General features: G+C 32.2%; 2 protein-coding genes and 1 non-coding gene across 4 annotated transcripts; all 3 read left to right on the plus strand.

The window, feature by feature from the left end:
* The first annotated feature begins 1,038 nt into the window (after positions 1 to 1,038).
* On the plus strand, positions 1,039 to 4,092 carry LOC133673175 (BTB/POZ domain-containing protein At5g66560-like). 2 transcript variants are annotated; one of them, XM_062093868.1, is made up of 4 exons: positions 1,039 to 1,501; positions 1,608 to 1,677; positions 1,781 to 3,058; positions 3,315 to 3,520. In XM_062093868.1, exons 1-4 carry the CDS (start codon positions 1,464 to 1,466, stop codon positions 3,318 to 3,320), a joined length of 1,392 nt encoding a protein of 463 aa, XP_061949852.1. In that variant the 5' UTR covers positions 1,039 to 1,463; the 3' UTR covers positions 3,321 to 3,520. The 2 variants fall into 2 exon arrangements, with proteins under 2 accessions (XP_061949852.1, XP_061949851.1); XM_062093867.1 differs by having other exon boundaries at positions 1,048 to 1,501; positions 3,346 to 4,092.
* Positions 4,093 to 7,339: 3,247 nt separating this feature from the next.
* LOC133673573 (cold-regulated 413 plasma membrane protein 2-like) lies at positions 7,340 to 10,058 on the plus strand. The gene is made up of 5 exons (XM_062094449.1): positions 7,340 to 7,605; positions 7,727 to 7,933; positions 8,271 to 8,378; positions 8,474 to 8,544; positions 9,536 to 10,058. Exons 2-5 carry the CDS (start codon positions 7,755 to 7,757, stop codon positions 9,787 to 9,789), a joined length of 612 nt encoding a protein of 203 aa, XP_061950433.1. The 5' UTR covers positions 7,340 to 7,605; positions 7,727 to 7,754; the 3' UTR covers positions 9,790 to 10,058.
* A 3,144-nt stretch (positions 10,059 to 13,202) lies between these two features.
* Positions 13,203 to 13,293, plus strand: LOC133673618 (small nucleolar RNA SNOR75). Its single transcript, XR_009835031.1, has one exon. It is a non-coding gene; the product is annotated as a small nucleolar RNA SNOR75 (small nucleolar RNA).
* The last annotated feature ends 1,245 nt before the right edge of the window (positions 13,294 to 14,538 follow it).

The following is a 14,538-nucleotide window of genomic DNA, read 5'->3' on the forward strand; positions in this document are numbered from 1 at the left end:
CATTTATTAATTTAATCTTGGACAGCATATATTTCAAAATTCCTCCCTCTCAAGCGTCCCTATCGGGTTAAGCTCTGATTCATGCCTTGCATCTCAGTCGGGCAGCCATTGTTACGGTGCTGTAACCTCCCAATTAGTGGCCCATCTAGGAGGGGCTTGTCTTGTGTCTTCTACACTTTTCGTCTGCTTTCAACACTTTTGATTAGGATATTATTAGCCCCCAAAAGGAGAAAAATAAAGGACCCAAATGACTATCAAATCCAATTGCAATTATTATATCATCTTCCTCTTGCTTTGCTGTGAACAACTGTTAAGCCCGTGAGTCATCGTTTATTAGACTGAAATCATTGTTTTCTAAAGCTTTTTATTTTTAAAAATATATTTTATATTTTATTTTTAAACGATTTAAATATATTAAAAAATTAATTTAAAATAAAAAAAATTAATTTTTCTTAAAAATACTTCTTTTAATAATGTAAGGAATTCTAGATAATAATGCAAGGAATAAGCTCACTTATCATTCAAACTAACACCTCCTCCTCGAACGCTTCAATAATATTATAATTAAGATGCTTTGAATTTGAGTTAATAATTAAAAATTGTTCCTTTAATTCTCATTTTAAATACCCTCCTAACATTTGATTAAACAATTAGAGGTGGGCGCGTGTTGATCAAGTTTCCAGACATAGCATGTGACTATTGACACAATTCAAGTAAAAGGAAATAAGATTTTAAAAATAAAAAAATTATTTTAATATATTTTCAAACGAAAAACAATTTATATTTTTAAATACTTTCTCAGTATACTTGCTAATACTTAGTATTTTTTTAAAAGTAATTTTTAATTAAAAATATATTAATATATTAGTAAGATATTAAAATCATCTAAAAAAATATTATTTTAAATAAAAAACATGTTTTCAAAGAAAGTTACATGGATAGCTCCACGAAGGATTAATGAATAAATATAAACAAATATACCATAATTTACGCAAAAAAGCCCCAGTTGGCAAGCAATGGCAATGGATGATGGTGATGGTCATTTTAAAGTGTACGAAAGAAAATTCTTCCAAAAGACTTCCTTTATACTACAAGAGAAGGAGTTCTGAGTTGGAGTGGTTAAGATTCTGATCTCATTCAAAGATGAAAAAGCAAAAGAAATTTCGATTAAAAAAAAGAATGATGATGTTACTGGAAAAAACCTTCAAGGACTTTATTTGTCCGTTTTGAGCTGTTGGATTCCCAGTCTCTCTTTCCTTGCTTTGCCACTCTGTTGTCACACTATTAGTTTAGCCCTAAACATAAACTTACAAGCGACATACAGACATTCTGTCCTTTCATTCATTCTCACACTTTCATGCCAAAAACCTTCAAACACTCCTTCCCTCTCTTCTCATGGATCTAGCTTAGTTTTTGAGAAATTTCCGTCTCACAAGAAGCAGCAGGTTTTCTTGAGAACTGAAATGGCTGCTGAGAAGCCTAGCTCTAAAGGACAAGCATGGTTAGTTGATTAGCAATGCACAAATTAGTCTTTTCTTGCCCATGTTTCAAACAAAGACTGAATGACAATTTCTCCAATGCCTTTTCTTTTCTTTTCTTTCTTGCAGGTTTTGCACAACTGGGCTGCCAAGTGATATTGTGATTGAAGTAGAAGATATGACCTTTCACCTCCACAAGGTAAAGCATGGCCCTTCTAGTTATATTCCATGTTCAAGTCATTTTCTTTCTTTCTTGCTTGCTTGCTTACTAGTGGCTCTGTGTTCTCTGTCTGGTGGTTTAGTTTCCTCTGATGTCAAAAAGCAGAAAGCTTCATCAACTAATAACAGAGCAAGAAACCCAAAGGAATGACCAACAAGAACCAGAAGAAGAAAGAGATGAAATTGAAGAAATTCTTTGTCAGATTTCTCTCCTTGATTTCCCAGGCGGCTCTGAAACGTTTGAGATGGCTGCCAAGTTTTGCTACGGCGTAAAGGTAGACTTAAACTCATCTATCATCGCTCCTCTTCGCTGTGCCGGAGAGTTTCTTGAAATGATGGAAGAATATTCAGAAGATAATTTAATTTCCAAGACAGAGAGGTTTTTCTCTCATTCTGTACTCAAAAGTCTCAAGGAGTCAATTAAGGCCTTAAAATCTTGCGAGCGGGTAATGGCACTGGCGGAAAGTTTAGGCATTACAGAGAGATGCATTGATTCCATTATTTCCAGAGCATCCTCTGCCGATCCAGCCTTATTTGGCTGGCCGGTTAGCGAAGCAGCAAATGAGAATATCAAAGCCAGTTCCAATCAGGCCCTGTGGAATGGGATTGAATCCGCGGTACGTAGAAAAGGAGGTGGTGCTAGAAGCAATAATGCGGATTCTTGGTTTGAAGATTTGGCACTTTTGGGCATGCCATTGTTTAAGCGATTGATTTTGGCTATGAAAGTGCGAGATCTGAATCCGGAGATTTTAGAGAGTTGTTTAATGTACTATGCCAAGAAGCACATTCCGGGCATATCAAGATTAAGTAGGAAGCCGTCTTCTTCATCATCTTCAATTGCTTCAGAGGGTGGACAAAGGGAAGTGTTGGAGACTATTGTTTCCAATCTTCCATTGCACAGAAGTTCTAGATCTTCCACAGCTACAAGGTTCTTATTTGGTTTGCTAAGAACTGCTAACATACTAAATGCAGCTGAAGAGTGTCGGTCCACTTTGGAGAAGAAAATCGGGTTGCAACTGGAGCAAGCTACACTAGATGATTTGTTGATTCCTAGCTATTCATATTTGAATGAGACATTATATGATGTGGATTGCTTGGAGAGAATTTTAGGCCACTTCTTGGATGGACTTCAAGAAGAGAGAAATGTAGGTGAGATTGAAGCCGGCGAGGATGGTGGAGATAGCAATGTGAGATCACCCACTTTAATGCTTGTTGGTAAACTAATTGATGGCTATCTTGCTGAGATTGCATCAGATGCAAATTTAAAGCCTGATAGATTCCATAATCTTGCAATTTCACTACCGGAGCAAGCTAGACTCTTTGATGATGGCCTTTACCGAGCTGTAGATGTCTATCTCAAGGTAACAAATTCCCCATTATATTATTTATATATTTAATTGTGCAATGAGATATTACAACCAGGAATACAGTTTTGCAAATCATAGGCAGATGAAGTTGTTATGATGTCACTATCCCTGAGATTTAGTACTACGTTAATGCGAATTACAAAATCCTATAGAGAAAAATTGCAGTACATAGTCAAGTTGTTTTGTTGGTACAATCCAAGGCTCAATATTCTGTTATAATAATTACTGTAAGGAAATTTATGCTTCCCAGCAATGAAGTCTTTATTTCTTTATTCTCGAAGGCCCATCCATGGATATCAGAGGCGGAGCGGGAGAAGATATGTGGAGTAATGGATTGTCAAAAGCTCACATTAGAAGCGTGCACTCACGCAGCACAAAATGAGCGGCTGCCATTGCGTGCGGTGGTTCAAGTTTTGTTTTTCGAGCAGTTACAGCTGCGCCACGCAATTGCAGGGACATTGATTGCGGCTGAAGCTGATCCTGCAAGGCCATCCATGCTAAGACGGAGGGAGGAAGAGGCAGAGGCAGAAGCAGGGGCAGAGGTAGAAGCAGAAGCAATGCAGGAGGGTACCAGTAACACTTGGAGGGCAGCAGTGAGGGAAAATCAAGTGCTGAGACTAGACATGGACAGCATGAGGACTAGGGTGCATCAGCTTGAACGAGAATGTTCAACTATGAAGAAGGTGATTGATAAGATTGATAAGGAGGGTCCGCGTGGTAACAATGGAGGGTGGAGAGGGTCCCTGACAAGGAGGTTTGGGTGCAAGTTCAAGACCCAAGTTTGTGATTCTCATGAACAAACGGTTGTAAATGCTAGGAAGGGAAGGCAGGAGCAGCAGCAGCAGCATCATCATCATCAACAATAGATGATTCAGCATGGGAGCATGGGAGGTCTTGTTATTAGTATTCATTCAATCCAAATCACATTGTGCAGTGGTTGTCCATAATTTATTATGTTTAGTCCATGCAAGTTGCTTCCACTTGTGGTCTTAAAAGATGGGGGAATAAAAGTACGATTTTTTTCTCAAGGGTGATACTGTTCTAGCTCCAATGATTTTGTTGATTCTCCAGATTGGCACATCTTCTAAGGTAATGCCTTCTGGGCATCACAGAGCATGAGGGACAGAGTAAATTGCAGGTTCTTTCTATAAAGCTGTGTGTAATCTGAACTCTGTGGTCAGTGGTCACTCCCAACAGAAGCTAAGGGACCCAGTTTAAGTGCAGTCGTAGATCATTAAAAGCATCAAAAATCATCTCCTTGTCTGTCCCTTTTCTATCGTAGACTGTTCTTGTTTTGAACTGGAAGTCAAGGTGAAGATGACACAAAAAACTTGTAGTGTTCGAATTTCCTTGGATTCATGATGATGACCGAAGTTTAGAGCAATGTGGAGTGCTTTCTGTCCAAGAATCATTTTGCTCACCACTTCATTCAAAAGGAAAAATTGAAAATGAAATATGGTACGGACCCCTTTCACATAGGGTCCCACGGGCCTTGCCTATCTTCTTTCGCCTTCTCCTATTGGCGATTAAAGTGTCTCATCTTTCTTCTTCTTTTTTCTTACAGTACAATTGCCAAGAATTTTCTTTTTTGCCTTTGCAGCTTTTTTTTTTTTTTTTTCAGATTCTTGAGTTAAATAATACCATAGCTAGTGAGATGTTTCCTTTGTTTTTGGGATTATAAGAATTATTTTTTAAAAAAATTATTTTTAACAACAGCACTATAACAACCTAAAATTATATAAAAATATAAATTTTTTAAACATAATTTTAAATAAAAAATAATAATTTAAATTTTAACCAACATCTTTTAAACCGCAATACAATTTATATTAGCGGCTTATCATTCAACATATGAAATTTTTTATAATATGAATTTACTTATAAGAATCATATTTATTCTCTTCCATTTAGGTTAATCATGGTCCACGTAATTGTTTGGGCAAATAAATGTTATAAAACCTACCTTATTATTTGAATTTTTTAAAAATTTTATAGTCTTTAATTTTATTTTTAATTTTTTTAAAATAAATACAATTCATAATGAACAACTTTTTTTTGGGGACATCCTAAAATAAAAACATGGACAAACGATTTAGGACAAAAGGGAGTATCATTTTTGTAATAAATGATGAATTTGAACATCTAAAATGTTCAAATTCATCATGCTTCGAAGGACTTTCTCCACTCAACATTTATTCAATGAACTAATCTAATTTCTTATTTAAATCAATTTTATAAAATTAAAATTTAAGCTTAAAAAATAAATTATATATCCATCCATGAATTATAAATTTTTTAAAAAAATTACCCTAACTATCCTATAGTTTAGTTGTTCTTAGACTCGCTAAGAATATAAACCATAATTTTTTAAAATACAAAAAATAAGTATAAAAATAATTAAATTATAGGATGATTAAAGTAATTTTTCTATTTAAAAAATAAAGTCTAAACTTCGAATCTATAAATAAATCATAAAAATTCTTCAATGAATCACAAGATAAAGCACATTCATTTCATTAAAAATAAAAATTATTACTCCATTGAATACTTATAAAAATAAGTTAAAAAATCAAATCAAAGATTACTTAGGTGATGAGGAGAGTGAACTCATCACCGGCCTATATATCCACTCGATTTTCATCTCGAATAAAAATTGAATTCTAACCTTCTTTATATTTTCTTTGAAATTGAATTTTCAATATATTCTAAATATCATAAATCTAAGTGTAAATATTTAGTCAAACTTATTTTCAAAAAACAATTATAGCATTAACAAGTCTCTTACTAATTGATACATAAGAGTAGTGTTTCATGATAATATTTGTCGATACATGACGTCACTTTAAAACTAGGTTATTACAATACTAGTTTAAATATAATATCTGTATAAAAAAAATAAGAAATGGATGAACTTTGGGTGAACAAATAAAGGAGATGTTTGTGTGTTTGAGCATATGTAATAAGCCAGGTACAAAATTTTGTCCTTGTAGTCATTTTTCTCTTCTCCACATTCTTTTCCTTGGCACCTTAATTAGTTTTTTCTTTTCAAACCATTAATAATTTTAATTTATAAAGAAATTATAAAAAAAACAGACTATATGTTGTCTCTTTTAGTAATTTTTTATTTTAGCAAATAACATGTTGTTCATTGCGGTAGATAAATTATCTTTTATTAGAGAAATTCTCGATATTCTATGATGAGTATAAAATTAAGAATTAAGTTTTTAGACACTTCAAGAATTATTTTCAATTTATTTTCTTAAAAAAAACCCTAAAAAACATAATAGAAATCTCAATAAATATATTTCCAACCATAAAACACCATCTAATTTGTTTATAAATCCAAATACACCTAATCAAATCAAAATTCATTAGTCCTAATCTATTTTTGTAGGATTTTTTTTAAAAAAACTTTCATTGAACTTTTATTTTTAAAACAAACATGTGAACACTAAGCTCAATATTTTTTATGGTTGAAATATTATTGATCAAATACTTTTTCTCTTTTTTTTTTAGCGACTTTATCTTTTTTTTAATATCCAGAGATTAAAAATATAACAAAAATAAAGTTTTGAACTGAAATGTAAAAACTTAAAACAACAGGTAAGAAATAATGTATAATTTAAGATTTTAGGGATTAAATTGAAGTTTTAATACCTTTTAAAAAACAAATTTTTTTATTTAAATTTTTTGTAAAAATAACTTAAAATTATATTTTATAAAAGCGAACTTTAAGTTAAAGTCAAAATATTCTATTACATAATAAATATTCAAAGAACATGTAAATAAAAACAAATTCCAACATTTAAAATCATTTCAACATAACTTGTAAAGATAAAATTAAAAATAAATGAAGTTTAATTGTCGAATATTTCAGCAAACTAAAAGGAAAAAACTAACAATGAATAATGGAGTGGAAAAAAATATGGGAGAATGAAAAGTATTTCTACAATAAAACACCATCCTCTTTTATGTATTTACATGGTCAAGTTTGCTTTATCATTTATCTCCTTTTATTTTATATTATGTAATATTTATGGATTATTTTATTTTTTAATCTATTTAAAAAAGAACTTTAAATAATTTATTTAGATATTAACTCTAAATTTTAAAATTCGAGCTCGAAAAAAAAAAAAGGTTACCAGCGACACCAGAGTGGTCTCCAAATTCCAAGTAGCTACAGCAACACAAATGGGCCTTGACCCAATTCACAAACTGGGCTTAACTCCTAAGAAGTAAGAACATTTCACTTTCGCCACCTCGTCTACCATGCGTCATTCTCCGAAACAGAAGCCAGTTCCCAAGCCACGTGGGATAAACAACAGCGTTCTCCGGCTACGCAGGTAATTCCAAGAGTCAGCCAACATGACAGACGCAGTTGGAGGAGATCCGAAACTTCACTGACTGACTCAAAGGGGGGAAGTTTCCAAACTTATCGAGTTGATTTCCCTCGAAACAAGGGCCCCCCACCTTGTCAAACCACAAAATTTGCATCGGTGTCATTGGAATAGATCCATTGAAGAGACCAGCTCACAAAAAAGGTCCTTGTCTTTCATATCCTCTTTGCCACCACCACCACTACTGTTTGCGTCTATTGTCTGTTTGTTCTTTAATATCGTATCTGTATTTCACATTGTGGGCCCTTTTGTTCTCTGACTTTAGATCTTGAAGGAGAGAGGAGAAAAGAAAAATGGGGAGGATGGAGTTTTTGAAGATGAAGACTGATGATGAAGTCAGCGCTAATTTAATTGAGTCCGATGTCAATGAGCTCAAGGTTGCTGCTAAGAAACTCATCAAGGATGCCGCTAAGCTTGGTGGCTTGGGGTTTGGTACCTCTTTTCTCAAATGGGTTGCCTCCTTCGCTGCCATGTGAGTCTTTTATTTTTTTGCTTAATTTTGTAAAGTTCATTTCTTGATACAATATACAATATACTTTTGTTGAATTTCTGCTCTGAAATCTGAGAACACAGGTAATATAAACTAAGGATCGCATATACTCTGATTGTTTCATGTCTAGTTTATTTGGGAATTCATTTTGCTCGTCATAAACTGGGCTTTGATCCTGGATTTCAACAGTGAACAAGTAAATGACTGTGCCTGATACGTTTTATCTGCAATCTATATGAATCTGAACCCCATCTATTCCCATTGCGAGTGTTGAATTCTTTCTGTAAATATTTAACTTATTATTAGATGTTCTGTGCAGTTATTTGTTGATATTGGACCGGACAAACTGGAGATCCAACATGCTGACTTCACTTTTAGTCCCTTACATTTTCTTTAGTCTTCCTTCTGTACTATTTAACTTCTTCAGGTGATAATCTTCTATGATATTTAACCTTTTCACTTCGATTTATTTTGGTTTTTTCTTCTACTGAGCTTGATCCTATGCATGTCCAAATTATTCAGAGGGGAAGTTGGAAGGTGGATTGCTTTTGTTGCAGTGGTTCTCAGGCTCTTCTTCCCACGACATTTTCCAGGTTCAGCCCAAATTAGTTTCCTATTGATCTTAGTTTTTAGCAGAATGCATTGCTTGCTTGTGTAGCCTTGCCATTCTTTTTTCTGCACCAGCCACCATGTTTGACAGGTAGCAAAGTTATTGAGAAAGAGAACCTAAGTTTTCCGGATTACTTGAAACATTTTTAGAATTGTATTTCCCAGGTGCCAAAATTGATCGGCATATCTGAGGCTAGGCTGTTTATTCTATGCAACATTTCCTGAGGTTGACTGAATTCTTGTGTGAGTTAAATTGTCTAATCAACACACTTCAAACTGTGATTTTGCTAGTTTTCCAAGTCAATGTTAAATTGCAGTGGCTAAGGATAGTTTGCAGTTCCCCGATACAGCCTGTGAACCCCGAGCTCCATCCATGCTCTCTCTCTCTCACCCCCACCCACCCGTACGCTTGCAGAGAAGAAACATTATCTTTAAATTCGTATTCCCATTTGAAGACTATGATGGTTCTTTCGCTCTTTGGATCAACTGTTAACTAATACAATAAAAGTGGAGGTTCACCATTTCTTTTTCTGCAATTTGATTTCTTATTGCTATATGTTGATCTGTTAGATTAGAGATGGAAAATTCGATTTGGTGGTTTAACCGATTTTTGTTTTGTCATTGAAATTGTGCCATATTCTCCCCCAAATACGTGGATTCCACAATAGATTTTCATTCTTGTCTCAGTATACTTCCAAGTTATGACATGTAGAAGTAAGCTGTAAGATGTTTCAATATGTGAGACAGCTGTTCATGTGTGAAAACATGCTGTATCATTCTAAATTGTATTTCTTGTAAATCTCTCTATTTACCACGGCTGATACTCTGCGACAAAATACGTGATGCTTCATGACTGTAATAACTATGTACCTACTGCCTGCACTGTTTGTAAGAAGTGCATGCGCTTTGTTGACTGTAACTATATCTTTGCTATTGTCCATTGATGTAATACTTTCTGATCATTGCCATGTACAGATTGGCTGGAGATGCCAGGATCAATAATTCTTCTTCTGGTTGTGGCTCCAAATTTCTTTGCACACACCTTGAAGGGGAGCGTGGTCGGTGTCTTCATATGCCTTATCATTGCTTGTTACCTATTGCAAGAGCACATCCGGGCATCTGGTGGATTCAGAAATTCGTTTACACAGCCCCATGGAATATCAAACACTGTTGGGATTATCCTTCTGATAGTTTATCCTGTGTGGGCACTAGTGCTTCACTTCTTGTAGGCACATTAGCCTGCAGATTGGAGCAGTGAAACTGTGACTACACTGCAAATTAAAACATTCATGCTGTGTTTAATTTATATGTTAGATATCAAATAATACTATGATTTGGTATGCATCGACAGTCGGTTGTTCATAAATTCTATTGAACTGTGCATCTGTTTGCAATAAAAGAACTTTTGCATACAGTTGATGTAAAAGAACTATTGATTGTTCACTATTTGTCAAGAGTCTGATCTATGGATGTTGGAAGCCTCCCTTCTCCCTCCTAAGTTACATTGCAAATGCAATTTTACTCATTTTAAGCCTGGATTTTGTTGAAAATTTGAAGAAAAAAAAACAATTGAGTTTGTGGCAATTTCATAATCATCATTATAGTTATAAAACTTGGTCATCATTATAGTTATAAAACTCAACTCAATGAGTCAACTTGGAAATGAAATTAGGTTCGTTAGGTTAGTTTACACTGGTCAATCTTAGAGTCAACCCTAACTTTTGACTTGGTTTTTAGGCTGGATCGACACCAGTCTAGTTGATCATAGTAGTTGTTTTCATTCATATCTAGGTATTACAGGCGCATTCAGAGTTTGAACCATGAGTGCCCAAATTTACAAGCTCAGATTCTTTTATATTGGGCCAGAGTTTGCAAGACATTTTTAGAAGGGGTAAAGGAATCGAACTAATTCTGGATCTTTGAGCCCCTATTCTATATAAAATGTTTTATTAACAAATATACTATAACGTGGGGGGATTTACTATTTCCCCATACACAAAACACTGTGAATTATAACAGTCTATAGTGTTTCTTTTTTTTTTACTTTTCCCTTTCTTTCTTTTTTCGTTTTTTTTTCTTTTTTTTTCAACTTTCTTTTTTTTTATTTCTTTTCCATTTATTTTTTTTTCAAAATTTTTTTTGTTGATTTTACCTTTTAAATATTGACCTGGTTAAAATTTTTGCTTTGTAATTTTTTTTCTTTAAAATACTGTGGATTGCCGTGGTATTTTTCCACTTAGTTTCTCTATTTTATTTCTTTATTTTTCAAAATTATATTTATCGATTTTTTTTAATATTGAGCTGATTGAGAATTTAGTTTTGTAATTTTTTTTCTTTGAAACATTGTTGATTGCTACAGTGTTTCTCCGCATGATTTTTTTTCCCTTGTAGGGGATTTACTGTTCCCCCACACACAAAACACTGTGGATTACGACAGTAATCCACAGTGATTCTTCTCCTTTTTTTTTTAACTTTCTTTTTTTTTTTTCAAAATTTTTTTGTTGATTTTACCTTTTAAATATTGACCTGGTTAAAATTTTTGCTTTGTAATTTTTTTCTTTAAAATACTATGGATTGTTGTGATGTTTTTCCACTTAGTTTTCCTATTTTATTTCTTTATTTTTGAAAATTATATTTGTCAATTTTTTTTTTTAATATTGAGCTGATTGAAAATTTAGTTTTGTAATTTTTTTCTTAAAACATTATTGATTGCTACAGTGTTTCTCTGCATGATTTTTTTTCTCCAAAATTATCCTTTTTTTTTATTTTATTTTTTAATATTGAGCTGGTTAAAAATTACAGTTACAATATGTGAAGAAAGCACTATAACTTTTTTTGAAAATTACTGTTCATTGCTACAGTATTTTTTCCCACATGGTTTTTTTTATAATTTTTTTCAAATTATCCTTTTCAATTTTATTTTTTTAATATTAAGTTGTTTGTGAATTACAATTACAAGTCATTACAAATAAGGCTAAATCATGTGGGAAAGCACTGTAGCTTTCATCACAAAACACTGTGAATTGCTACAGTGTTTCCAACATGATTTTTTTTTCTTTTTTGGTGTTTGTTTTGTTAGTTTTTTATCTTAAATTGTCTCTGTCGATTTTTTTTTAATATTGAGCTGATTAAGAATTTAGCTTTATAATTTTTTTCTTTAAAACACTGTGAATTGTTGCAGTGTTTTTCCATGTGATTTTTTTATGATTTTTTTTCAAAATGATCTTTGTTGATTTTTTTTAAAATATTGAGTTGGTTAAGAATTATAATTACAATAAAACTAAATCATATGAGGAAAGAGTTGTAGTTTTTCTCACAAAACACTGTGGATTGCTACAATATTTCTCTAAATGGTTTTTTATTTTATTTTATTAGGAAAAGCGTTATAGTTTTCCTCACAAAACATTGTCAATTGCTACAATGTTTTTTCTCATGGGTTTTTTTCCTTCCAAAATTATCTTTGTTGGTTTTTTTTTAATATTAAGTTGGTAGAGAATTTAGCTTTGTAATTTTTTTTCTTTTTATTAACTGAAAAGCTAAGTCATGTGGCGAAAGCACTGTATCTTTCCTCACAAAACACTATAAATTACTACAAATTATTTTGTTCAGTCTCTAAGTTTTGGATCACCAACACAACTTTTTTTTTCGTCATGAAATATTTGCTTCATCATGCCTTTAATTTCTATTACTTATCTAGCGCTGGTTCACAATTATAACACTATCAAATACATTTGTTTTATAAACCTGCGGTAGCGCGCAGGTATGTCATCTCGTGTAAGCTATTTTTAAACACCCCTTTAATTCAATTTATCTTTCAATTTCTTATTTCTTTCTTTACGTATTTTTTTTTAATTCTAGCCCTAATTATCTAACCATTGATTGTAAGTTGAACTCTTAGGGTTCTATTTATAGAAAAAAAAGTTTAATAAACTATAAACCACTTAATATAAAGAAAACATATATGAAATATTACAATTTTTATTGGTAATTTTATTATATATCAAAATATCAATAATAAAATTTAATTAAATACTATTCAAATACTTTAAATATTTATAAATACAATATAGTAATAAATTATCAAACATTATTTTTATCTTTATAAAATTGTACGCAACTCCACAGCCACTACACATCACAACACTGCATTAAATAATTATTTGAAAATATAATATATGTTATTTTTTAAAGTGTGTTTTTACTAGAAAATACATTAAAATAATATATATTTTTTATTTTTTAAGATTTATTTTTAATATTAACACACCAAACCTTCAAAAACATATAAATAAATTAATTTTAAATTAAAAAATATAAAAAAATCAAAAATTTTCAGAAGCAATAAAACCATAATCCTAAACTTCCCAAGTAAAAAATGAAAATAAAAAAAAATCATGGTTGTTCACCGACTTGTCAAACGGTTATGGTTGGAAGAGCGGATGGCACCCTGGTAATTTCAGCGCTGAAAGGCAAGAAGACCCTAACCCTAGTTCTCTTTCACCTATATATAAAAAAGCAAAGGCCTCGAATAGTGCTAAAGAACTCATGGTTATGGAGCCAGCTAACTCATGCTTTCGTTTTTCATATCAATCATATTCCTCGTTTTTCTCTTTTTTCAATCAATAATGATGGATTAATGATTTCTCGGTGATGAAGAAACACAGATGACGAGTCTGATCATTTTTCCATTCTTTCAAATTGTGAGGACAATTCGAGGCATTTGTCTGAGAGAAATCATCATTCCCTTTTCCTTCTCTCTCTCTCTTTCTTGAATAATTTTTTATTTTTGGGTCATTTTCGATTGTCTTGGGTTGTTGATTTAAAAATGGAAAATGTCGAGAGGAGGGAGGGGCGGAAGGATGACGCAGCAATGATGAGAAAGCAATCTTAGTCTCTCTTTAAGCATTGAGGGTTTTACCTGTGATTGCATTTCAAGCACTTTTGAGCTGCTCTCCTTCCTCTTCAAGCTCCAAACTTGGTGCCCAACTAATAAAAGGTTGGATTTTCTTCGCAAACAAGATCAGTGTAGGACCAAGGTAGATCTAAAGCTGAGTTTCCTTAGCATCATGGTTTTCGGTTAGCCCTCTGTTTCTGGATTTATATCATCTCGCTAATGCTTGTGAGGGTGCCAAGGCAATATTGCTTCTGTGTGCACAAATCTGCTCGTATGTTTAAGTCTTTGCAAAGACTGTACAAAGATTTCTCCTTTCACCTACACTTTTCCGGGAAAAATGTAGGTTAGGTGTTAAGATACAATCTTAGTTCAGTTGGTTAGGGCGCTGTGTTGCTCCCGCCGGCGTTCCGGGATGGAAAACAGTTTCGTCTATCTGAGGGACTAAATTATAATTTAGTCCCTATTATTTAGAAAACTAACTAACAGGTCCTTTGGGTTTAAAACACTTAATATTCAGCTCCTATGCTCTTAAATATGTTTCTAAATTATCCCACTAAAGTGTTTTTTATTCCTCAAATACCCTTCTTTCCTCAAATATTCTATAATTAAGATATAAATATCTTTATCCTTAAATTAAAACAATAAGCTAAAATCTCTTGGGAAACCACATATTCCCCACACTTATAAATATTATTCACTAAAATAATATAATGATATTTTTGTTCATCTACTAAAAAAAAACTTAATTTTTAAAAATATTAAAGTCATTTCACATGATCCATATATCATTATTAAATTAACTAAGAATAAATAAGTTTTATTTCCTTTTTAATTGTATAATGAAACTATCAAAATATCATTAGAAATAAAAAAAATTAAACCTAGTGTCAATATGTATTTTTGTATTTTCACAATGATTTTTTTTGTTATTATAATGTCAGGGGAATTTAATATTCAACCAAATATAAAAAATAATAAACAATTAAAAATATGAAAACCCACTAAATTATAATTTGAGTAAAATAAATAAAATACTGAATAGATTAAATAAAAGGATTCCAAGTATTGTAATTGGATACAATAG

Source organism: Populus nigra, chromosome 14 (genome assembly GCF_951802175.1).
Source record: "Populus nigra chromosome 14, ddPopNigr1.1, whole genome shotgun sequence".
Taxonomy (NCBI): Eukaryota; Viridiplantae; Streptophyta; class Magnoliopsida; order Malpighiales; family Salicaceae; genus Populus; species Populus nigra.